Source organism: Bos grunniens, chromosome 25, assembly GCF_055505025.1.
Source record: "Bos grunniens cultivar Pamir isolate PY7600 chromosome 25, Bosgru_T2T1.0, whole genome shotgun sequence".
In the NCBI taxonomy this organism is placed as follows: domain Eukaryota; kingdom Metazoa; phylum Chordata; class Mammalia; order Artiodactyla; family Bovidae; genus Bos; species Bos grunniens.
In genome coordinates this window covers 40032554-40056441 of record NC_141189.1, presented here as the reverse complement: position 1 = coordinate 40056441, position 23888 = coordinate 40032554, and the positions used below count along the sequence as shown (strand labels likewise).

The window sequence follows — 23888 nt, the reverse complement described above, 5'->3', positions numbered from 1 at the left end:
GAGGAGGGCGCTCCTGGAATGCAGTGAATGGAGGCCAGGGACAACACTAGACATCCTACAGCACACAGGATGGCCCCCGAGACAGACAGCAGCCCAGCCCCAGATGGCAGCAGGGCAGGGTGAGGACCTCCTGGTACAGCAAGCCCATGCCTGGGTGCCTGGAGCCTTGCCCCGCTGGGAGAAGGGCTGTGCCCATTCTGTCTGGAGAGTCAGGGCGGCCAGGGGTCCCCAGGGAGCGTGAACTCCACTGTGGCCTCAGTGGTGGGCGGCGTGGGGCCAAGGCCAACATTTCTGACCGGGTTGGGAACTTGCTTTCCTTCCCAACACCCTCCCTGAACCCGGCCTAACTTTCTCTGTCCTCTGCCCTCTTCACCCAGAACACCATGCCCTGTTGGTAGGCGTGCCAAGACCCTGCCCAACCAGAGGAGGACAGCACCCTCTTCAGGGTGGGAGCACCTCTGATTCTCCTGGGAGCGACACCGAACTTAGCTCTCAGAGCACACATGCCAAGGGGCCGTTTCTCTGACCGAATTGGCCTGACGACAGACAGACCCAGGGACTGAAGCGCAGGCCTTGGCTTTTATTGACATTAGATCTGTAGGCTCCCCGGCCCCTCAGGAGCCCAGCTCTCCACTCCACCTGGCCTCCCCAGTACCCGTGGCTGACGTGAGTTGAAGCAGGCTGCAGGGGCATGCCCCGGCTTCTTTTTTTCTCTGTCCCTCTCGTGGGACCTCTTCCTCCTCCCTCCACCCTCAAGCTTTCCCCAGGCTGGCCCAGGCTCTGGTGCTGGGCAGCTGCCCAGGTGTCTCGGTGTGGTGGGGGCTGAGCCCTTCCCCCCGACCCCGAACCTGTCTCCTCCTGCTCCTGGGGCCACCCTCTCCCCTCCTGTCCTGAGCTGGGAGAACCAGCCCTGGCACTCGGATCCCTACGGCCTCTCCAGGCCCCCAGAGCGGGTTCTCTTGCACAAGGGACATGTGGTCTCCTCTGGGGCCCCCCAGGATCTCTTAGGCCTGAGCCCTAAGCCTTCAGGGGGACCAGACTGGGAGGGGGCACCCTTGGCTGGGTCCATGCTGGAACTGGAAGCTGAGGAAAGAGGGAGAGAGAGGAGTCGTTCAGAGGGACCCAGGGGAGGCTGCCAGCCCACCCTGTGACCCTTGAACCTGGCATTCTTCCAAGCCAGAGGGGAGGGGGGCAGTTCTTAAAGAAAACCCCACGGAGGAGGAGAAAGAGGGAGACATGCTTCAAGCAGGAAAGACCCTTCTCTAACTTACACCCCTCACTTTACAAATGGGGAAACTGAGGCACAGCCAGTGGGGGAAAGCAGCCCGAGGTCCCTCATCGAGTGGAGAGCTGGGACAGGTACCCAGGCAGCTCAGGAGTGGAGAGGGACCACCTGGGTCCGTCTGAGTGCCTAGCCCACCCCTGCCCTGGGTCTCTCCCTCCTGTCCCTAGCTCTGTGTCACCTGGACAGGCTCACCTGTATTTCCCCGGCTGTCCCTGGGCAGTTGAGCTTCCAGAAGGGCTGAGCGGTGGCTGTTACCTCGGCCCACAGTCCCATGTGCTAAATCTAGGGGCCAGACCAGGCCCTCGGGCTGTGGCAGGCAGCCCCCGGCCAGGAGCCGACCCAGCCAGTGGCTCTCACACTGGCCAGCAGGCTGCAGGTGGCCCGGCAGGTAGACAGCCAGGCCCCGGAGGTGGCGTAGCCGGAAGTTCTTGGGCTTGCTTCCCTGGGCACTGGGGCACTGCTGCTGCTGGGCCCCCAGCCCCCCCTCATAGATATTGGGTGGTGTGTCGGGGTGACTGGTGCGTCCTGGGGCCCAGCTCACTGCATCTGTGGAGGGGAGAGCAGAAGGGTGTGGCCGGGGGGCCCCATTGGCCATGAGGGGAGAACAGTCCCATGATGAGCCCCACCCTGGCCTGCAGAGCCTTAGCTTACCTGTCTGTCATGTGGACTCCGCCCCCTGCCTCCCACCCGCCTCATCCAACTTAGCACTCCTCTCCCTCCCAGCCCACAGGGAGGGCTGAGAAACCTGGTCTCAGCACCAAGATCTTTTCAGGACTTCAGGCTCTTTCTGCCACCCACTATTGTCCCCTGCCCTAAAAAGAGCATTCCAGTGTCCAGGGTCAAGTGGCCTGGACCCGTGGCCATTCCCTTCTCCCAAGCATGCATGTCGCCAGGGCCACCCTGGTGGCTTTGGGCCCAGGTCAGGACAGGAGGGCATCTCTCCTCCTGCCTCTCCTCCCCGCAGCCCGGCACCTTCTCTTATGCGCAGCTCAGAGAACGCACAGACCAAGGCTTCCATGGAGGGCCAGCTGGTGGGGCGGAGCGGCCGGGCCTCCTGTGCAGCAGGGCTCTGCTCTCCGCCACCTAGCAGGCGGGTCTGCAGGGCTCCCTTGGCAACCAGCTCTGTGATGTCACAGGGAAGACTCCCTCATCTCTTGGACCTCCAGGTTTGGCAGGGGATGATGTACAGAGCCGGGGCAGGGTGGTAGGTGGGCAAGGGGATGGGGCAGAACCTTGGGAAGGTCCCTGGTCTCTCTGGCTTGGGACAGGCATGCAAAACAGATTTGGCTCTTGCAGTCTGGGGAGTCACTCCCTGGGGTGACCTCTTGGGGTATCCTTGTCCTCATCAGTGGGTGGAAAATGAACGTTTAGGGACGCAGACATGGTGAGACCTGTATCAGTGCTTTGAGCATGCCAAGAAGGTGGTTCTGGGTGACTGGGCAGGTCCCTTAACTTTTCCATCCATTTTCCCGTGAGTAGGCCATGGAGTATCCTGTGGATTGTACCAAGTGTGAGGAAGGGTTTGGAGAAACCAAAACTCTCATATACTGTTGGGGATGGGGGGATGAAAATGATATCACCCAAGTGGGAAACAATTTCTTTAAAAGTTAAACTTTTCAATTCCCTCTGTTCACAAATGACATGGTCCTATATAGAGAAGAAATTAATTCACACTCAAAGGAAATAAAAGAACCTATTTGAGCTAGTAAAACTATCAGAGCTAATAAGTTAGTTGAGCAGTCTCAGGACACGTGATCAACACACACAATGAACTATATTTCTATACACTAGGAAAGAACAAAAAGAATAAAATTAATCATGGAAGTGCAAGACAGCACTAAAAACTAGAGAACAAAAGAAAGTAAAGAAGACTTAAATGGAAAAAGACCATGTTTGTGGATTGAAGGCTTAATATTAAGACAGCAGTCCTCTCCAAGGTGATCTACAGATTCAATGCAATTCCTGTAAAAATCCCAATGGCCTCGAAGGCAGAAACAGGAAAACTGATCCTAAAATTAATATGGAATTACAAAGGAATCCAAAAGCCAAAAACAACCTTAAAAAGTTTGAAGACTAAGATTTTCTATTTAAAAACTTCTTATATACAGTTCAACACTACAGTAACCAAAACAGTGTGGAACTGGCACAAGACTAGAGATCTAGACCAGTGGAACAGAATAGAGCTGCTGCTGCTAAGTCGCTTCAGTTGTGTCCGACTCTGTGTGACCCCATAGACAGCAACCCACAAGGCTCCTCCATCCATGGGATTTTCCAGGCAAGAGTACTGGAGTGGGGTGCCATTGCCTTCTCCAATAGAATAGAGAGCCCAGAATAAATTCATACATCGCTGGACAATTTATTTTCAACAAGATTATCAAGATTATTCCATGGAGGAACTAATAGTCACTTCAACAAAGAGTGCTGGGATAATGATATAACAAGATATGAATGAAGAGCAACCTAGATGTCCACCAACAAATGAATGGATAAGGAAGTTGTGGTACATATACACAATGGAACATTACTCAGCATAAAAAGGAATGCATTTGAGTCAGTTCTAATGAAGTGGATGAACTTAGAGCCCATTATACAGAGTGAAGTAAGAACAATAAAGATGAATGTCGTATTCTAATGCCTATATACGGAATCTAGAAAAATGGTACTGAATTTATTTACAGGGCAGCAATGGAGAAAGAGACATAGAGAATAGACTTATGGACATTCGGAGAGGGGAGGAGAGGGTGGGATATATGTTGTGAGTAACATGGAAACTTACATTACCGTATATAAAATAGATAGCCAAAGGGAATTTGCTGTATGGCTCGAAACTCAAACAGGGCTCTGTATGAACCTAGAGGGGTGGGATGGGGACAGAGATGGGAGGGAATATCAAATGGGAGGGGATATGTGTATACCTATGGCTGCAGAAGAACCAGAGATCAAATTGCCAACATTCATTGGGTCATTGAAAAAGCAAGAGAGTTCCAGAAAAATATCTACTTCTGCTTTATTGACTACACCAAAGCCTTTGATTGTGTGGATCACAACAAACTGTGTGATCTGCCTCTGAGAAATCTGTATGCAGGTCAAGAAGCAACAATTAGAACTGGACATGGAACAACAGACTGCTTCCAAACTGGGAAAGGAGTACGTCAAGGCTGTATATTGTCACCCTGCTTATTTAACTTATATGCAGAGTACATCATGAGAAATGCTGGACTGGATGAAGCACAAGCTGGAATCAGGATTGCTGGGAGAAATATCAATAACCTCAGATATGCAGATAACACCACCCTTATGGCAGAAAGTGAAGAGGAACTAAAGAGCCTCTTGATGAAAGTGAAAGAGGAGAGTGAAAAAGTTGGCTTAAAATTCAACTATCAGAAAACTAAGATCATGGCATCTGGTCCCATCACTTCATGGCAAATAGATGGGGAAACTGGAAACAGTGTCAGACTTTATTTTTTTGGGCTCCAAAATCACTGCAGATGGTGACTGCAGCCATGAAATTAAAAGATGCTTGCTCCTTGGAAAAAAAGTTATAAAACAGCTTATTAAAAAGCAGACATTACTTTGCCAACAAAGGTTTGTCTAGTCAAAGCTATGGTTTTTCCCGTAGTCATGTATGGATGTGAGTTGGACTAAAAAGAAAGCTGAGCACTGGAGAATTGATGCTTTTAAACTGTGGTGTTGGAGAAGACTTGAGAGTCCCTTGGACTGCAAGGAGATCCAACCAGTCCATCCTAAAGGAAATCAGTCCTGAATATTCTTTGGAAGGACTGATGTTGGAGCTGAAATTCCAATACTTTGGCCACATGATGCAAAGAACTGACTCATTTGAAAAGACCCTGATGCTGGAAAGATTGAAAGCGGGAGGAGAAGGGGATGACAGAGGATGAGATGGTTGGATGGCATCACCAACTCAATGGACATGAGTTTGAGCAAGCTCCAGGAGTTGGTGATGGACAGGGAGGCCTGGCATGCTGCAGTTCATGGGGTCACAAAGAGTCGGACACGACTGAGCGACTGAACTGAACTGAATGGCTGATTCATGTTGAGGTTTGACAGAAAACAAAATTCTGTAAAGCAATTATCCTTTAATTAAAAAATTAATAACATAAAAATATTAAAAAATATATGAATGAAGAATGAAACTGGACCCCTACCTCACGCCACATACAAAAACTAAACTCTTTGAAGAAATGTTCATCACCATGGATTTGGTAATGGATTCCTAGATATGACAACAAAAGCACAAGCAAAAAAAGAAAAAGAATAAATTGGTCTTTATAAAATTTGAAAATTTTTGTGCTGCAAAAAAGCACAAACTCTCAAGAAGTGAAAAGACAGCTTATAGAATGAGAGAATATACTTGCAAATCATGTATCTGATTAGAGTGTAGTATCTAGAACACAAAAAGAGCTCTTATAACTCAACAACAAAAAGACAAAACAATCAACTTTAAAAATGAGTGAACTTGCATAGATGTTTCCCCAAACAACATACACAAATAGTCAATAAGCACATGAGAAGATGTTCAGTGTCCTAAATCATTGGGGAAACGCAAACTTAAGTCACTACTTCACACACTTGAGGATGCCTATAATTAAAAACCACATGGGATCTTCCCAGATGAGGGATCAAACCCTCATCTCCCATGTCTCTTGTATTGGCAGGCAGATTCTTTACCACTGAGCCACCAGGGAAGCCCCAGATCTATGAGTTTTGACGAACAGCTACTGTCATGTAATTACCACCACGAGATATAGAACAGTTTCATTACTCCCTCCCCACACACATTATTACATTATTACGTATCCAGCTCCTCCTCGAAACCACTAATTTGTTTTCTATCTCTATATTTTCATCTTATTCAGGATGTCATATAAATGGAGTCAATAGTATGAAGCATTTTGAGTCTCTGTCTTCTTCCACTTAGCATAAGGCACTGGAGAGCCACCGTTGTTCTTGGGTATTTCAGCAGTTTGCTTCTTTTTTAAATTGCTGAATGGTAATCCATGGTACCACATGTGTTTATCCATTTCTAAGTTGAGGGGCACCCAAGTGGTCTCCAGTTTGGGGAAATTATAAATAAAGCTGCTCTTAATATTTGTGTATAGGTTTCTGTGTGAACGTAAGTAGTTTTCGTTTCTCTTTGGTGAATACCTGGGAGAGGGATTGCTGAACTGTATGTTAAGTGTATGTTTAGTAAGAAGTACCAGCTGTTTTCAAAGTGGATGTACATTTTCATATTCTCACCAATCAGGTATGAAAGTCCAAGGTGCTCTCCATCCTTTCAAGCCCTTAGCACTGTCAGGGTTTTTGTGGTGATTTGTTGTTTTAGCTATTCTAATAACTGCCTAGTGATATCTTGTGCTTTAATATGCATTTCTCTAATGACTAATAATCTTAAGCATCCTTTCCTTTGCTTATTACTTGTAAGAAAACAAGACTCAGTATTTTAAGGCAGGAAAATTTAAACATCAGTTTTTTCCCCGTTTGTGCTTCCTCTTCTCCCCTCAAGTGTGCATTATGTGTCTGCATTATGCACTAACCAGACCTCTGCAGTGGCAGAAAAACTGCTCAACTATAAAGATTCCTTTTTCTCCTTCTAATACCAGCCATGTAACTCCTTAGAAGATAATGTTCCTTTCTCAATCCTGTCAGGGGTCACTATGCAGGTATGTTTGGTGAACTTTATGTGCAAGGCCAATATAAACAGTCTTTTAAAGACAGCGATTTGTGCAGACAGACTGGGTCAGACAACCTAGGGAGACACTGGGCCACACCTAATGGAAGTTCTTAATTTCAATACTTACTTGTGTATGCTAAGTTGCTTCAGTCATGTCCAACTCTTTGCAACCCTATGGACTGTAGCCCGCCAAGCTCCTCTGTCCATAGGGTTCTCCAGGCAAGAATACTGGACTGGGTTGCCATTTCCTTCTCTGGGGATCTTCATGACCCAGGCATCAAACCCAAGTCTTAATGTCTCCTGCATTGGCAGGTAGATTCTTTACCACTGAGCCACCAGGGAATTCCCTCCTCTGTTCCCAGCCACTGGAACACCAGGAAATTCCCAAAGTTTATGACTGTAATAGTGTAACTCTAGATATGGGAAGAAGCAATAAAAGAAAACCATTTCCTGAACCATAACAGACTAGAGAGATAGGCAAGATGGTCCAGATGCTTTTGGCTACTGTTAAACAGTCCAATAATAGCACATTGAGTGGCCTGTCAGTGAAATCCTTGCTTGACCTGGGTGTGAACATTCCTATTGCTGTGTGACAAACTGGTCATGAAATGTCTCTAAGCCTTGGTCAAAATTAAAACTGAAAGAGAGGAGATTATAAAACCAAGAATGTTACCCACCTTCCAGTTCTACAATTGAGTCATTTGCCACTACAGTCACTGACCTACATACAACACACAGCGAACGAACTTCAGGGCCAAGATCAGGATGAGGCATTTTGTGCTCTCAGAAGACTGGCAGAACTGCCCTCAGATAGTTAGGTATTTTCAGGAGAAAATTGTACGAATTCAGTTTCTTATATCTTGCCTACTTAGAAAAGAACTAAACCATTAACTAAAATGTCTGTTCCTTGTTAATAGCAATAAACCTCTACAATGTTGTACCCTTGATTGCACCTACCCCTTACTTAAAATCACATGATACTAGCTTCACCCCTTTCCTCTTTGGACCGTCCTTAGAGCTTTCTGAAAGACTCCTTGCCTGATTATAATCCTCGGGTTGGCTCGAATAAATTCATGCGTTTCTTAGCTGGACTAATTTTTTGTTGACATTTGCCATATCTTTTGTGAACTAAGTTTTTGATCTGCTTTCTCATTGTTTTCTTCAGTGAGTTTTGAAAGTTTGTTATGTGTTTCAGAAGTCTTTTTAATCAGCTGTGTTTTGTGAATATTTTCTTTTAGACTGTGGGTTTACCTTTTCATTTTCTTAAAAAGTGTCTTGAAGAGCAGTTCTAAATTTTGATGAAGTCCAATTCATTAAAAAACATTTTTAAAGGATGACACTTTTAGTGTATTGTATCTAAGGGCTCTTGTTGTTTAACCCAGTCACAAAGCTTTCCAAGTTTTCTTCTAGAAAAGTCATCGTTTTTACCCTTTACATGTAAGGATGCAAGTTCATTTGTTTGCATTTCCAATTGTTCCAAGATAATTTGCTAAAACGATTATTCTTTCTCTACTAAAGGGCTTTATTTATCCCAATTACCATGTATGTGCGGGTCTATTTTGAGAATCTTTAAGGTCAGCGCATTCATCTGTTACTTCACTAAAACCAATACAGGGGCGGAGGGCATCTTAGCATTGGTAGTCCCTCTTCGTCCACGCTCTGGGCTCAGCTCACTTCACCTCCCCAGCCCTTCCGGTTGCCTGTCCCCAGCCGTGGCAGCCGGGTAGAAAGTGCTCCCAACCGAGACCACAGCTGATCTGCCTACGGGGTAGGCGCGGTGCACCCCCGATCCGCCCCCTCCCTCCACTGCGCGGAAAAACCGGCTCCAAACTTCAGAGCTCAGAGTTGCCAGGACAACCTCCCGGCGCGCCGGTTTCCGGCCTGTCGTAAAATCCGAGCCCGCTGCGCACGCGCGGGTTGCGGCTCGGCCTACTCGCCGCCCCTCGGTCCGCTCTGGCTTTCACCTTGCAGTCCGTGGCCTCAACTGCTTCCCGCTGCAGGCGCTTCGGATGCGGGCGCGGCCAGCCGTTTTACACATGCCAGAGAAAAGAGTGCCGGGCGTAGGACTCAAAAGGGAGACCTGGCTTCGTGATATCGTGTACATCCTTTCTGGAGGAATTTAGGCGGGAATGAAAAGTAGTATGTAGACCGCCTTGCACAGGCACTTAGGTGCTCAGAGCGTGTCGGCCAGTGCAAATATCTGCAAAGTGTGTGAAGGGAACTTTGACGCCACACCCGCTTCCTCAGCGTCGCGTTTTATGCCGCCTGCCGGCCGCCTTCGCTCCGGCACATACAAAGCATGCGCACAGGGCCCGGTCTGCTTTGCTTCCAGTCTTTTTGGCCCCGGCTGCGCGCCGTCGGGGACTCCGTGCGTTGCCATAGAAACCCAGGAGAGCTAAGGAGCTAGCCGTGGAGACTTCGGGATCCTGGGCACTTGAGCGCCATGTCTTTCCGTGATCTCCGCAGTAAGGCATCCCTGCCCTATGTGACCTGCGGTCCTCCCGAGACTCGGGGCTTCGGTCCCCGGCTCCCTGTCCGAGCCCCGCCGAGACTCTCGCGCCGAAGTCCCCCTCCGGGGCCTCTGCAATCAGGGGCGCCCCTGACCCGAGCCGCCCCCCGCCAGGCTGAGCGCCCCAGTCTGTCTCATAGCGCTTTCTGCTATGATGGGAGGCTGTGGATGTGTATGCGGCCAGTGCGGCTGAGGAACCGAAGTTTTAATTTTATGTAATTTTAATTGATTTGGGTCTGTTCGCTACTGTATTGCAAACCACCGTTTTCCAAAGCGACCAATTTTGAGCTGGGTTAGCTTAGAGTTCCGAGAAGCGAACAAGAGAATCGAAGAGGGGGCTGGTGAATAATGATTGAGGCTAAAATTTTTCGAGTTTTTGTGATCTCTCAGGTAGTTGATTACTGTTTTGTGTGTGTCCATCATTTCATTTACTCTGAACAGCAGTTCTCTTATGTTTAGGCGAGGAAATGGGCACAGAGACGTCAGGTCCCTCGGTCAGGGGACATAGGTGGTAAGAGCTGGCGCTGGAGTGTGAAATCGTGTTGTCGAACCTCCAAAGCCTGCACCCTTTCTAAAAGGGGCTGGTGAGGAGAAGGGAACCCAAGTACCTTTGCAAAGAGCGTGGGGAAGTGGAAAAATGTGGATTACAGAACTAGTTATCACCGTTCTGGGGAACATCTGTTACAAAGCAAATATTTTACATTTAATATTTTATTTTAGTCCTCACTGTTACAGTGAGGTGAGTCATTCCTGGATGGAATACTTTGAGGCAGGGAGATGAAATAGCTGCTTTAGATCATACAGCTAGAACTGGGTGGAAATCAGGATCAAAACGTGGGACTGTGTGAATCAATCTCTTGCCTTTTATATGCTATCGTTTTCTGAATCTGAAGCAGTTCAGGGAACTGGCCCCACCTGCACAGGTGTAGCAGGTGTTGCCAATCGGTGTGATTTGCTGCTGCTGCTAGGTCACTTCAGTCGTGTCTGACTCTGTGCGACCCCATAGACGCAGCTCACCAGGCTCCTCCATCCATGGGATTCTCCAGGCAAGAGTATTGGAGTGGGGTGCCATTGCCTTCTCTGGTGTGATTTGAGGGGCCTCTTTAAGGCCAATTTTCTAATAGTTGCCAGTGCCTGAAATTTCCCCATTAAAGATTACTCCTTTCAGTTGTGAAGGGCTCTATAATGTAAATATATAGGAAGAGGCATCACAGTTTATTGATGCCTACTAGCACTGTTGTGCGGAGAAGGCGATGGCACCCCACTCCAGTACTCTTGCCTGGAAAATCCCATGGACGGAGGAGCCTAGTAGGTTGCAGTCCATGGGGTCGCTGAGGGTTGGACACGACTGAGCGACTTCGCTTTCACTTTTCACTTTGATGCATTGGAGAAGGAAATGGCAACCCACTCCAGTGTGCTTGCCTGGAGAACCCCAGGGACGGGGGAGCCTGGTGGGCTGCCGTCTATGGGGTCGCACAGAGTTGGACACGACTTAAGTGACTTAGCAGCAGCAGCACTGTTGTGTGAATCTCTAACCTCTGGGACTTGGACATTCTTGGAGACCTTATGTTGTAGAGACATGTTTCTCCTCCCTGCCAGCCTTCTGCTAAGGGACACTGAATGGAGTTGTTTTGGGAAAAGCATACAAAAGGATTTCTGAACGTTTTTTACCTTAAATGAATGCCTGCTTTAGGCAGTTCATGATAAGAATCTTACTTGTCTCCTTTTGATGATGATACTGCAGAATTAACAGAGTTTGGCTACTACTTAGTAAGAGGAAGTGTTTAGGCCTCACCATGTTGTGGGAGGGCTGCTGCTTTATTTTCCATTGCTGTATTTAAATATACCCCCAAACAATGGCAGAGGCCCTCTGCTGCTCTTTCCGCTGCTTATACTTTCTCTTCTGTTGTCTGGTGAAATTCAGCCTAATCTCCAATGACCAGGTACCCTATTGTGAATGTCATTGGGACATTTTGAATATCCACCTTCAAGAAGAGTGAAAACAGACATTATTTAGTCAGAAGCATTCTTGGCACATCATGGGAACTAAAAGGATGTTATTTGCAAGTCTTGCTTAAAACTTAGTGACTGCAGTATTAAGAACAAGTGTTAGTATTACTGTTCCTTAGTCTGTTTCATAGTACAGCCAAGTTTTGCTCTGTAGTTCAATCATTCTCTTGAACATCCATCTAAGTAACACGAAGACATCAATTTTACCCTACCACCATCACCTCCACAAAAAAAAAGGTTAACATTTTAAAATATTTTTCTTTATGGCATTTGGTAAGACCAGATATTTCTCATTTTGACTAGTGAAGAGAAAGATAGCCAGGAGATAGTTGAGATACCCAAAAGAGAAATTAAATTCGCAGGCATTTCCTAAACCGTATTTCAACGTAGTTTCCAGTTCTCCCATTGAACTCAAATAAACATTTTTCAGGAAGCAGGTTAGCAATTTTATCTCCTTTTTGTTTTTCTCTTAGAGAGTTGATAAATAGTCCATAAACATGTCAGTAGGTTGGGAGTAAGAAGAGAAAAACGAAGGAAATATCTGCTGATAAGTAGCTGATATTTGAGGAGGAGCTGACGACACTGTGTTTTTTTTACCTTGGACAGATTTTACAGAGATGATGAGAGCCTTGGGATACCCTCGACACATTTCCATGGAAAACTTCCGCACCCCAAATTTTGGGCTTGTATCTGAAGTGCTCCTCTGGCTTGTGAAAAGGTTAGAACCGGGCACTTTACTGTGGTTTAAGAATAGATTCGAGATGTTATTCATTAGCCACCTAGAAAATGGATACTTCTGTGAAGCAAAAGGAAAAGTTCAACAAAATTTGACAGGCTAGGCTGTAACCTGTTAAAAGTCAGATGAGTGTTAAGGAGTGCTGTGGGAAAGGGAGTGTACCAGGAGGCGGTAAAAGACTGTCTCAGCAGGAAGCTGACAGGGGTGCTGGTCCACACTCGTCATCCCCTCACTCATCAGGGATCGACAGGACCTCCTCACACATCGTGCTGAGTATCTGGCTTAGGATTGGCAAACTTTTTACTAAGGAGATGATCAAGATTTTAGGCATTGCAGGCTACATAAGATCTCTGTCAGGCTTCCTTGTGTTTTATTGTTTATTGCCCTTTAAAAATGTAAAAACCTTTCTTAGCTTGCGAGCTGTACAGGAGAAGGCCGAGGGCTGCAGGCTGCTGACCCCAGCATGTCATCAGTAACTTGAAGAAAGGACCTCTGGCACCACTGCTGAGTCAAGGGCTGTCAGCCAGAGTAATAGTTCTGGATATTTTAATTAAACTTTGCTGTCTGATATAGATTCAATTTTGTAAGCCCCAGATTTGGTTTTTGAAATTTGAAAAGACCCTGATGCTGGGAAAGATTAAAGGCAAAGGAGAAGGGGATGACAGAAGATGACACGGTTGGATGGCATCACTGACTCGATGGGCATCCATCGAGTTTGAGTAAGTTCTGAGAGTTGGTGATGGACAGGGAGGCCTGACATGCTGCAGTCCATGGGGTCTCAAAGAGTTGAACACGACTGAGCAACTGAACTGAAACCTATTTTTTGGTGACGATTTGTTCTCTTGGTTGTTTGGTATTTTGTGTTGCTTTTGAGGTCTTTCTTACTCTTACTGCCTTAGCTGGGGAGTCAGAGAGCTTCCTGTTACAGATCCACTGAACTCCCAGTTTACTTTCTGTTTTTTGAACTTTCAGCTTAATTAACTTGTGTCTTTCTCTGTCTCTCTGTCTCTACGATAGGTATGAACCTCAGAATGACATCCCTTCTGATGTCGAGACTGAACAAGACCGAGTTTTCTTCATTAAGGCAATTGCCCAGTTCATGGTGAGTTCAGTTTTTTGATGGAGTTGTAAAATTAAATGCATCGGAAGGAGATGGAGCCTAATTAGAGCTACTTTCAGCTTTCTTAACACTCTCCATTACCAGATTTCTGTGGAGCCATTTTTAAAATTTTAAACAATTTTTACTACACAAAGGTTATCACATAATTGGATAGTTCTCTACTGTGTATACGATTATTTTTACTCTCCACAGAAAGGCTGCTTCTTAACGTCTCATCTGGTGATGGCTAGCACTATCTGTGGAGTCATTTTACCAACAACGTTTTCTGAATTCTTTGTTTTTAACTCATGATTTGTTAAGAATGTGAGAGTCCCGTGAGGCACCGGTGGTGGCAGTATACAGGGTAGTTGTCTCAGGGGGGCAGTGAGAGAAAAGGGTTAGCCATGTCGCCTTTGACCAGAAAGGCGGTCAGCACTGCGAAAGCCCCAAGGCCATTCATCCTACGGTCAGGCTGTGTTATCAACGGGACACATTTCAGGTCCGCTAGATCTAGGTGTGCGCCCTGCAGGTGGACAGCGTCGGCCAGAGAGGGGTGGCAGAAGAGGCTGAGCATGCTCTGACAAACGTGGGTGAAATCCCCAGAGCAGGAGGCTGTGACTTCACAAATGTAAAAACAGCTGTTCGGCCGACTGACATAAATGACTTCCATACTGTCAATGACACCTACAAATAATTTTTCCAGGGTAGCTTTTCTATAAGAGAAGGTTCGCAGGTTGCTTTGCCCAAAGGAAGCTGTTTTGAGATTGAAGCAGTAGCTGTCCAAGGGCCTCTGGTGACATCACTCCCAGTAATGGGCCCAGTGTTATTTAGTCTGAAATGTTAATAATGTTTTTAAATTAACATCTTAATTTTTTATAATCTTTGTTGGAAAGCATAAGGTTGACTGAAATATATGAAGTTATTACGGAAATACCATATGATAAGAGGAATTGAACATGAAGGCTAATGATAAATCTAGTTATTGATGTTATAAATTACACTTATGTAACATTTGTATTACTGGATAGAGGAAAAGAGACACATGTTACATAGTTACTTAGATAAATAAAAGTAAAGGAAAATAAAGTAGGAAAGATGAGTTACTGTTTCTGAGAAATAATAAAGAACACACCTAATTCAGTTAAGCTCTATTAATTTAGTGATGTGGAGTATTTATTTCTCATGTCAGATACTATATGCTTCTGCTTTTACTTAATAAAATTATATACATTTGAATGGTAGATCTAAAGGAGAAGAAAGTGGACCAAAATTTTATACAGATATTTTTCTTTTTGAGAGGTTAAGAAAGTAAAGTGATAGTTTATTTAAGTAAAGATACACTCTCAGAAGGAGAGCAGACAGGTGAAGGACTGCTGCTAGATAATACTTTTCTAATGTCATTAAAATAGCATGCAGATTTTTAAAAGAATTTTATTTACTTATTTTGAATAGTCAATATATTTTATGGCTCAAAAAATTTTTTTTAAATCATGAAACAATATAGAGTAAAATGACTTTCTGTTCTGTCTGCCATCAGCCCAGTTCCATTCCCAGTAATCACTGTTTTTAATATTCCTCAGTTTCTTTAGGCATATTTAAGCAAATAGGATATATACTCTTTTTCCTTCCTTTTACACCAGTGGTGGCATACTCTACACCTCTGTTTAGAATCTTGTCTTTATGTAATAGTATATTTTGGAGAACTTTTCAAATAAAGACAGAATTTCTTCATCTCTCTTACACCTGAGTAGTGTTGCTTGCCTGTTTATACCATAAGTTGTATAATTTATACAGGTTGGCATTTAGGTTGTTGGTAACTTTTGTGCTTAGAAACAGTGCTGTAACAGATAACCTGTACACGCAAGTTTTGTTTGTGACAATGTATATTCCTATCATAAGTTCTTAGGATTGGAGTTTCTTAGTCAGAAGATAGGTGCATTTATCATCTTGTTGTCATTTACCAAATTGCTTTCCATCAGGATTGTACCAGTCTGTGTACCCACTCACAATATAAGAGTGACTTGAAAGTTGGACTCTTAATATGCTTTGGTTATGTACCAATTGTTGGCAGAGACATTTTCAAATGACCTACATGGGCTTTGGTTTAATTTTACATGGAAAGGATCTTAAACTTTTTTTTTTTTGCCTGAAAATAGGCCACCAAGGCACATATAAAACTCAATACCAAGAAGCTTTATCAGGCAGACGGGTACGCAGTGAAAGAACTGCTGAAGATCACCTCTGTTCTTTACAACGCTATGAAGACCAAAGGCATGGAGGGCTCTAAACGAGCAGAGGAAGACGTCAGCAAGTTCAAGTTTGATCTTGGCTCCAAGGTGAGGACAGTGCAGGGCTTGTAGTGAGAGATGGGATGTTTATTTCTCAGACTCAGAACTGGAATATAGCAATACAGGAGCACCCCTTTCCTTACTCCCTGACTGAGGGCCGTTTGTCAGTTTTGAGCTCACTAATCAGCATTGCTTTTTAATTTTTCAAAAACTTAATTTGTTTGTCCCTGTTGGGTCTCAGGTGTGGCAAGGGGATCATCGCTATGGCAAGCAGGGTCTGCGATTGTGGTGCGTGGACTCTCTAGTTGTGGCACTTGGGCTCCAGAGCTCGTGGGCTCAGTTGCAGCGTGCAGGGTTAGTTGCTCCACAGCCTGTGGGATCTTAGTGCGCCCACTAGGGATCAAACCCGCATTGCTTGCATTGCAAGGCAGATTCTCTTAACCACTGAACCACCAGGGAAGACCCAGTTTTGTGCTTGTCAGCATTTGGATCAAAGCAGAAGGGACAATAAATTCAGCTATTTATGTTCAAGTGCTGGGGGTACAGGCGTGAGCAAGCACAGGCTCCTCAGTTCCTGCGGCTCCGCTGGGGGAGCCAGACTGAACTGCACAGCAGAAGGAGCGGCATGTCAGATGGGCTGAACGGGTGATGGATGGTGAAGAGGGAGGGGCTGAGGTGCTGGAAAAAGTGAAAGTGAAGTCGCTCGTCGTGTCCGACTCTGCGACCCTGTGACTGTAGCCCACCAGCCTCCTCTGCCCATGGGATTCTCCAGGCAAGAATACTGGAGTGGGTTGCCATTTCCTTCTCCAGGGGATCTTCCCGACCCAGGGATCGAACCCAGGTCTCCCGCATTGCAGGCAGACGCTTTAACCTCTGAGCCACCAGGGAAGCCCTGGTGCTGGGGGAGGGCCTTAAATTGGGAGATAGGACAGCCTCAGGGACTGCGTGATGTCTCAGCGAAGATCTGAAGGAGGGAAGGAGCAAGCTGTTCAGTGGAGGGTGTGTTGTGTGTGTGTGAGGAAATGCGAGGGGGGCCATGTGATGAGAGCTGGGAGGGGAGGCTGCCACAGGCCCTGGGGTCCCTGGAAAGCCACTGCCAAGACTTTGAGGTGGAAAGTGGTCGAGTTTTGAACAGAGAAGTCCATCATTTGAAGCCTCATATTAAAAGGATCACTGTGGTTGCTGGATTGAGTCAGACTGAGTGTGGAGGCAAAGGTGGGAGCAGAGAGACCTATGAGAAAGCCCGAGGTGATGGTGCCTGTGACTCTGAGCGGCCAGTGAGCGCTCAGCTGAGTTTGGGGAGAGTGGGAGCTGTGAGGTGTCGGAGGACTCAGTTAAAGCAATAAGCCAAACGTGAAAGCTGTGTCTTTAATCACTAGCTGTTGTGGTGTAAGCAAGGGGCTAGAGCCAGAGGGAGTGTCGACTCCCTGTTTCATAGAACTGCTCTGGCAGTTTAAACGGCCCCCCCGCCACACCAAGGTGTGGGAGGCTCAGAGTGCGAACGTGGTGGGGACTGAATGGGGGAGAGGGTCATCAGGTGTTTGCCCTGCCTTCCCAAGTCAGGTCGGCAGAGGCACTGAAGAGGACCCGGGCCCGAGGCCTTGGATAAAGAGACCTAGGGTGCAGATCTTCTTAATAAGAACATGACTGGCCAGAGGGCCCGGGTCCTTGACTGCAGCTCTGTTCAGAGGCTGCAGGGCACTGGTGCTGGGGGCAGCTTGCCCCAGGAGGCAAAAGGTTGAGCGAAAGTGGACGCTATAAGGAAGGTCTGAAACGGCTCTGCCGAGTCACCCTTCCTGTGCTGGTGGATGTGGCCTGTGCCACGCGGCACGGTGGCCACTAGCCACGTATCACCAGTACAACCCAGGAACTGAGTTTAAGTTTTACTTAATTTTAAATGGTTTAACATTAAAACTGGCATGTGACTGGTGGGCATGTGTTAGATGTCACAGCTCTAGAGTATGGGTATGAGTTCCCGCCAGGACGGGGTTGCCATCCGCTGAAACAGAGGAGAGTTTGGAAGGAGCAGGTCTGGCAGGAAAGATGAGGAGTTTGGTTTGGGATGTTGCCTTTGCAGCACCTCTGAAGTGTCCTAGTGGAGACGTGGAGCCTCAACTCGTAGCTTGGATCTCAGCATCTGAGCCAGGAGCTTGTGGGGAGTGTGAGGGGAAGAGGTTGAGGGGCTGAACTCTGCTGATTCCAGTACTGAGAAGTGGAGAGGGGTGGTGAGAAGACTCCCACAGGGGAAGCCAGAAGCTCGCTGCTGGTGGAAGCAGAGTCCTGAGGACTAGGAACCGGACGAGTCGCCCACTGTGAGTGAAAAAGGAGCGTTGTTGCAGGTGGCTTGAAAAGGCGGTGGGAGTTCGTTGACTGGGGGAGCAGGGAGAGACCAGAACTGGGAAATACTTGGCTCTTTGGAAATGTAGCACATTCACGGAGGAGGCTGCGGCATGCATACCCTGAGAGAGAAGCTTTCCCCAGGCTGCGTGCTCAGTCGTCCTCACCATCCTCACGGCAGAGTCTTGTGGCGGCGGCTCTGCTGTGAGCGCTTTGGGCCAGTGAGCTCCTCTGAAGCCTCGGTGGCCTGTGGAGTGCCCCCTGAACATGTTCAGGGTGAACACAGGGCCTCAGGGCTGCACAGGACTGTGTCCTCAGGCTGCCCCTCCTCTGCTCACCCCGCCGCTGCCAGAGCCCCTCATTGTGGGAGGCGTGCCAGCCTTACACCCCCACACACCTCCTCTTGCAGAGTGCATTTGACTTGACATTGGGGTTTTCAGAGAGACCCAGGGGGCCTGGAATTGATATAATTTGTGCTTAGATCAGTGTCTCTTAAACTGGTGTCTTGGGAGCTCTCGTCTATGGGGTGTAAGTATGTCTCGGGGAAAACACGTTCTATAGTTAGATAAGTATTCTGACTGGAGGAGGCAATGATAGGAACAGGTTGGTTCTTTCTGCATGCTGAAAACCTGTTAATGAAGTTTCTGTTTTTGATATCTTCCTTCTAGATTGCAGATTTAAAAGCAGCAAGGCAGCTTGCTTCTGAAATCACTTCCAAAGGAGCGTCTCTGTATGACTTGCTGGGCAAGGAGGTGGAGCTGAGGGTGAGTGGTGTTCAGATACCTCCGTTACCTCCCTAATTACCTCCTCAGCTGAGCAGACTTCCAGGGTTTCTTTTCCAATTAGCTTTTTTCCTGTTCTCTTGGTTTCATTAAACAGTACCTGATAAAATGAGATACTTTGCAGGAAAGTACAATCCATGAGCTGCAGTTCCTCCTCCTGGTGGGCTCGCGTCTGTTTCTGATGCCTTTGGCATCTGGTTCAGGAATGGCACACGTGTGCCGTGTTGCCTCAGCTCTCCCTCTTGTTCCTGTGGCAGACTTTATTGATCACAATGCTTTCGCCCCGGTGCCCTCAGCCTCGGCGTGCTTCCCAACAAAACGCTCCTCCCAGCCTGTGGCTCCCGAATCTCGTTGCCCAGTGGAATCACCTGGGGATCTTTACAAACTGCTGGTTTCTGGCTTCCATGCTGATGTCACTGGTACGGAATGTGACTTGGGCATCAGGAGTTTTAAGTCTCCTGGGTGGTTCTAACACTTAATCAGTTTGGGAGCCAGTCACTAATCTAGGCAGTCAATTGAAGTTGATGTTACAGTTGAAATTTATTTGCAGTCTTTATTTTAGCCCCTGTCAGTCAAGGTGGATGCTCTGTCCTCTGTGTTTAAGGAGCTGTTGAAGAGTGGGTTCCTAAAACGCCCTTGAAGCTCCTATAGAGCTTTTAAATCACCCGACATCCAGGTCGTCCCCTGGACCAGTGGATTGAAATGTCTGCAAGTGAGAGCCAGATTTTTGAAGCTCTGCAGGTGATCCCAGTGTGCAGCAGAGTTTGGGAGCTAGCTACTGGTTGAAGAAGAAATGGGAGTGTTAGTTCTTACCTGTGAGGATTTATGGCATTGCAGCCTATGGGCGCACATCTGATATTTCTGAATTAGATGCGTTTAGTTGGCTGCATCCCCGTCAGGTGTGCCATCCGTGGCTGTTCTCACTGCCTCGCCCGTGTCCTGGCATTGCTGTCTCAGTGTGATGGTATTGTTCCTTTCTGCCCTAGAAGCAGACTGCATGCGGGGACTTGGTGCCGGCTCACCATCCCGGCTCTGGATGCATTGCCACCTGGTGCCGTGTGGTTGGCAGAACAAACCTGCCAGTGGTGTCTGACAGCTGGTTTACATAAGCAGCGAGGCAGTTCCAGGCATCCCGTGTTTTCTGTTGATAGTGCGGTGAATGTGTGTCTGATCGTGTTCCTTGCAGACCCAGAGATGAGAGCTGGTCACTCGCTGTTCACCAGCAGAGTTTCCTGGCTTCGTTATGAGGCTTCACCAGGATTCCGAGGGGCTCTTTCCACGCCAGCCTGTAGTGAATTGACGAAGCAGTCAGAGGCTGAGCTGTTGCCGTGGAGCCATGAGGCCCTGAGTGTCCGACTTGTCGAATTCTGTGTAGTTGTGATCCGCAGAAGCTCCCATCCGGTACACTCAGCAGGCGTTCCCCGAGGGCCGACTCCAGCCTCAGACCGGGAGGCTCTGTTCTGTGTCCTTGAGGTCGTGTCCCTGTGCTCAGTGGCACTCCCCGGCGGGGGGACAAAGTGCACCGCGGACTGAAAGAAGCACAGGGCAGGGTTTGAGGAGGTGCTCCCGGAACCCCATAACCGCATGCAGTTAAAGCTCCAGCTTTCAGAACTGTCCCGTACTGACATGATAGGCGCAGATGCCCCCCTTGACGGTTAGTGGCCAGTGCCGGGGCAGGGCCGCGTGGACTCTTCTCACTGGGCACAGTTGTCAGTGATAAGCAACTTAGAGGGCCGTGAGCATAAGGAAGACAGTGCAGGCTGGCGGAGGACTCAGACAGGAAGTTCAGTTGCACTTGGTTTGGGGTCTCTGAATGGAATGCAGGTAAAGAAGCAGATTTGGAGAGAAAAGATTCTGAGTGGTGAGTTCAGCTTCCCATGGTGTTGGGGTCCTGGGGGCCCATAGCTGAAGAGTGGGGCCTTGAGCTCTGGAGAGAGGTCAGATTGGCAGAGAGTCATAGACGATACTTGTAGGAGGTGACGGCAGGAGTGTTGCTGCATAGGAGACCCACGTCATAATGAAACTTTGAGAACTAGTCCATAAGCCATATCTAGAGCTGGGAATTGGTTTTGAGAATTCCTCTTCTAAAAAAAATTTTTTTTTCGTTTCATTGTTTCTTATAGGAACTGAGAACAGAAGCAGTTGCCAGACCTCTGGAAATAAATGAGACTGAAAAAGTGATGAGAATTGCAATAAAAGATATTCTGGTAAGATTACTTGTATTTAAAGTTTTTGTGCCTAGAACTGGAAAATAGTGAGTTCCTGGTTTTACAGGACAGAACAAGCTGGGCCTCATAACAAAGATTGAACGTGTTAGTGGGGAAGTGAAAAATTTAGAGCACGTTCTGGAATAGCTAGGTGATTTACTGTTATCTTACGCTTGTTATTGTTTTCGTGTTACTAAAATTTTGTCAGTTTTATTAATTTAATAATTTCTTAAAATTTTCAGTAAATACTGTTTTATGGACTCTCCACAACTTATTTAACCATTTCCTCACTGTTGAGCATCTAGATTATTTCTAGGTTATCTTAATTCTAAACACTGAATAAATAGAATGATCATCATCCTTTACTAATCATCCATGGTTAGTTATTATAAGCTCATTGCATCTGAATCATTCATTTGGAAGGTAGATAGTGACAGAAACTCAGACTACTTGGGCTTGAACCCTGCCCTGTGTGACGTCAGGCAGGTTTCTTAACCTTTCTGTGCCTTACTTTCCTCATCCATAAAACAGTCCCTGCCATGTGGGGTCCTCATGGGCATTCATTATGACAGTCTGTCATACAGAGACTCTGGTACATAGTAGGTATTCAGTCATTATTCAGTTCAGTTCAGTCACTCAGTCATGTCCGACTCTTCGCGACCCCATGAATCGCAGCACGCCAGGCCTCCCTGTCCATCACCAACTCCCAGAGTTCACTCAAACCCACGTCCATCGAGTCGGTGATGCCATCCAGCCATCTCATCCTCTGTCGTCCCCTTCTCCTCCTGCCCCCAATCCCTCCCAGCATCAGAGTCTTTTCCAATGAGTCAACTCTTCGCATAAGGTGGCCAAAGTACTGGAGTTTCAGCTTTAGCATCATTCCTTCCAAAGAAATCCCAGGGCTGATCTCCTTCAGAATGGACTGGTTGGATCTCCTTGCAGTCCAAGGGACTCTCAAGAGTCTTCTCCAACACCACAGTTCAAAAGCATCAATTCTTCGGCACTCAGCCTTCTTCACAGTCCAACTCTCACATCCATACATGACCACAGGAAAAATCATAGCCTTGACTAGACGGACCTTTGTTGGCAAAGTAATGTCTCTGCTTTTGAATATGCTGTCTAGGTTGGTCATAACTTTCCTTCCAAGGAGTAAGCGTCTTTTAATTTCATGGTTGCAGTCACCATCTGCAATGATTTTGGAGCCCCCAAAAATAAAGTCTGACACGGTTTCCACTGTTTCCCCATCTATTTCCCATGAAGTGATGGGACCAGATGCCATGATCTTCGTTTTCTGAGTGTTGAGCTTTAAGCCCACTTTCTCACTCTCCACTTTCATTATTAGAGGTTCATTTTACTCAGTATACAGAGATGAGGGGCCTTACATAAATTAGGAGTAGTTATAAAACAAAATTTGCTGAGAGTTGTACAGAACTCCAAGATGGATAGGTTTTTATAGTCCTCTTGTCATGTAACAGTGACACTCCCTGGTCAGCTCAGCACAGAGAGGCAGAGCCTCAGCAGCGGGGGAGGTGTGGGGCAGCCCAGACGGAGACAGTTCCATATCGGCAACTTGACCAAATGAGGGAATATATTAAAGATGCGGGAGCCAAGGTTCTCACCATTGGAGACGGGGTTACTGATACGGAAAGGGAAAAAATTAGAGCAAACCCTGAAATAGGTGTTGATTGACAGTTAAATGCATTTCAATATAGATAGATAGTTATGGGAATGAATCTTATGTACACATACCTTATGTATGACATATTATGTACATAGGCATGCATACCCACACACGCATTCATGTTTCTTAGCCCCAAGGACACCTAGCCCCCAGATCTTGGTTTCTAAATGCCACTGGGCTCTAAAGGGAAGCAGGGCTCTTGGGAGAAATGACTGATTCCAGAGCTGGGAGAAGAAAATACAAGGTCTTCTTCTGCCAGAAAGCACGAAGTACTCAAAGAACTGAATGAGCTTCCCCCAGCCACATCAGAGACAGGTTAAGTGTCAAAATAAATACAGTAATGGATTATAGACCGTTGGATGAGTGCTCACAGGTATAAAAGGTAAATGAATACATTGCAAACTGATGAAAAGCAGATTTTTACATGGTTTCAAAGTAGCTCCCTACAAGATACTCATTAATTAAGGAGAGAGTGATATATGAGTAGCTTGACAGACATTCCCTTAATCCAACGATCAGGGTGAACATCTTCCATGATGGAGCAGGTCAGAATAATGCGTGCCTGTTGAAAGGCAGGGGGCGGTGATAATCTGCGCTGTTCTGCTAAGGGTGCATCATCTGAAGCTAATTAGATGAAGGCAGGTTGAGGGGCATTCTGAAGTGCCCTGGCCCCTACTCTTCAGCAGTGGAAAGGCCCTGAACTTCCAGGAGAGGCTGAGGAGCTGTCCAGACCCAAGGAGACCAGGTAGACCTGGTGACTGAATGAATGCCCAGGGTCACTCCTGTCTGCTATTGAGGCCTTCAGTGGGTTGTGGGTTGGATGAGGTTGTGCGTCAGGGTTCGTCTTCTGTCTGGATGTATAGGAGGAAGTCCTTATTGCAGGAAATACACATTAAAGTATTTAGATGTGATGGAGCATCAAGTCAGCGGCTCACTCTCATCTAAGTCAGGGAAAAATGCTTTGTATTATACTTGAGCTCTTTGTAAGTTTGTAATTGTTAATATAAAACAAAATTTTAATGATAATATTTTTGTGCTTGTGAGTGTTCTGGCTGAATCAAGTTAGCATGGCATAAATGTGCCTTTTCTACTAAGTGTATTAACAATGAGGGCGGCCTGTTGAGGCTGCCGAATGAGGGCACAGTTCATTTCTTGGTGAAAATCTCTTAAGGTGTCTTTTCATTGTTGGAAAATATCCATAATATTTGATAATTCAAAAAAAATGAAACAACCTGGAAACTTAAAAGGGATTATAAAATATA

At 46.7% G+C, this 23888-nt stretch overlaps 2 protein-coding genes and 1 pseudogene across 13 annotated transcripts in view; 2 read left to right on the top strand and 1 right to left on the bottom strand.

The window, feature by feature from the left end:
* Nucleotides 1–565: 565 nt before the first annotated feature.
* C25H16orf90 (chromosome 25 C16orf90 homolog) lies at nt 566–1940 on the bottom strand. The gene is made up of 2 exons (XM_086376141.1): nt 1478–1940; nt 566–1083 (listed from the first exon to the last, which is right to left on the bottom strand). The coding sequence occupies exons 1-2, from the start codon at nt 1878–1880 to the stop codon at nt 926–928; spliced, it is 561 nt and encodes a 186-aa protein (XP_086232267.1). The 5' UTR covers nt 1881–1940; the 3' UTR covers nt 566–925.
* A 7415-nt stretch (nt 1941–9355) lies between these two features.
* IFT38 (intraflagellar transport 38) overlaps nt 9356–23888 on the top strand; it is a 30066-nt gene continuing 15533 nt past the window's right edge. For 3 of the 12 annotated variants that reach the window (XM_086376112.1, XM_086376119.1, XM_086376115.1), the window contains exons 1-6: nt 9356–9442; nt 12103–12214; nt 13250–13334; nt 15488–15667; nt 18625–18720; nt 20862–20945. In XM_086376112.1, coding sequence (XP_086232238.1) covers nt 9421–9442; nt 12103–12214; nt 13250–13334; nt 15488–15667; nt 18625–18720; nt 20862–20945 — 579 coding nt within the window. In that variant the 5' untranslated portion in view covers nt 9356–9420. Of the gene's footprint in view, nt 9877–12102; nt 12215–13249; nt 13335–15487; nt 15668–18624; nt 18721–20861; nt 20946–23888 lie in introns of all 12 variants that reach the window. The other 9 variants (XM_086376114.1, XM_086376121.1, XM_086376118.1 and 6 more) reach the window with 3 other exon arrangements.
* LOC147345524 (2-iminobutanoate/2-iminopropanoate deaminase pseudogene) lies at nt 13589–14402 on the top strand (annotated as a pseudogene).

Bases quoted from the DNA above. Each gene is read 5' to 3' on its own strand.
- C25H16orf90 (XM_086376141.1), bottom strand. From the start codon at position 1,880: ATGGCCAATGGGGCCCCCCGGCCACACCCTTCTGCTCTCCCCTCCACA. The intron at 1,084-1,477 runs GTGAGCCTGTCC...CTCTTTCCTCAG, and splicing joins GGACAGCCGGGGAAATACAG to CTTCCAGTTCCAGCATGGAC.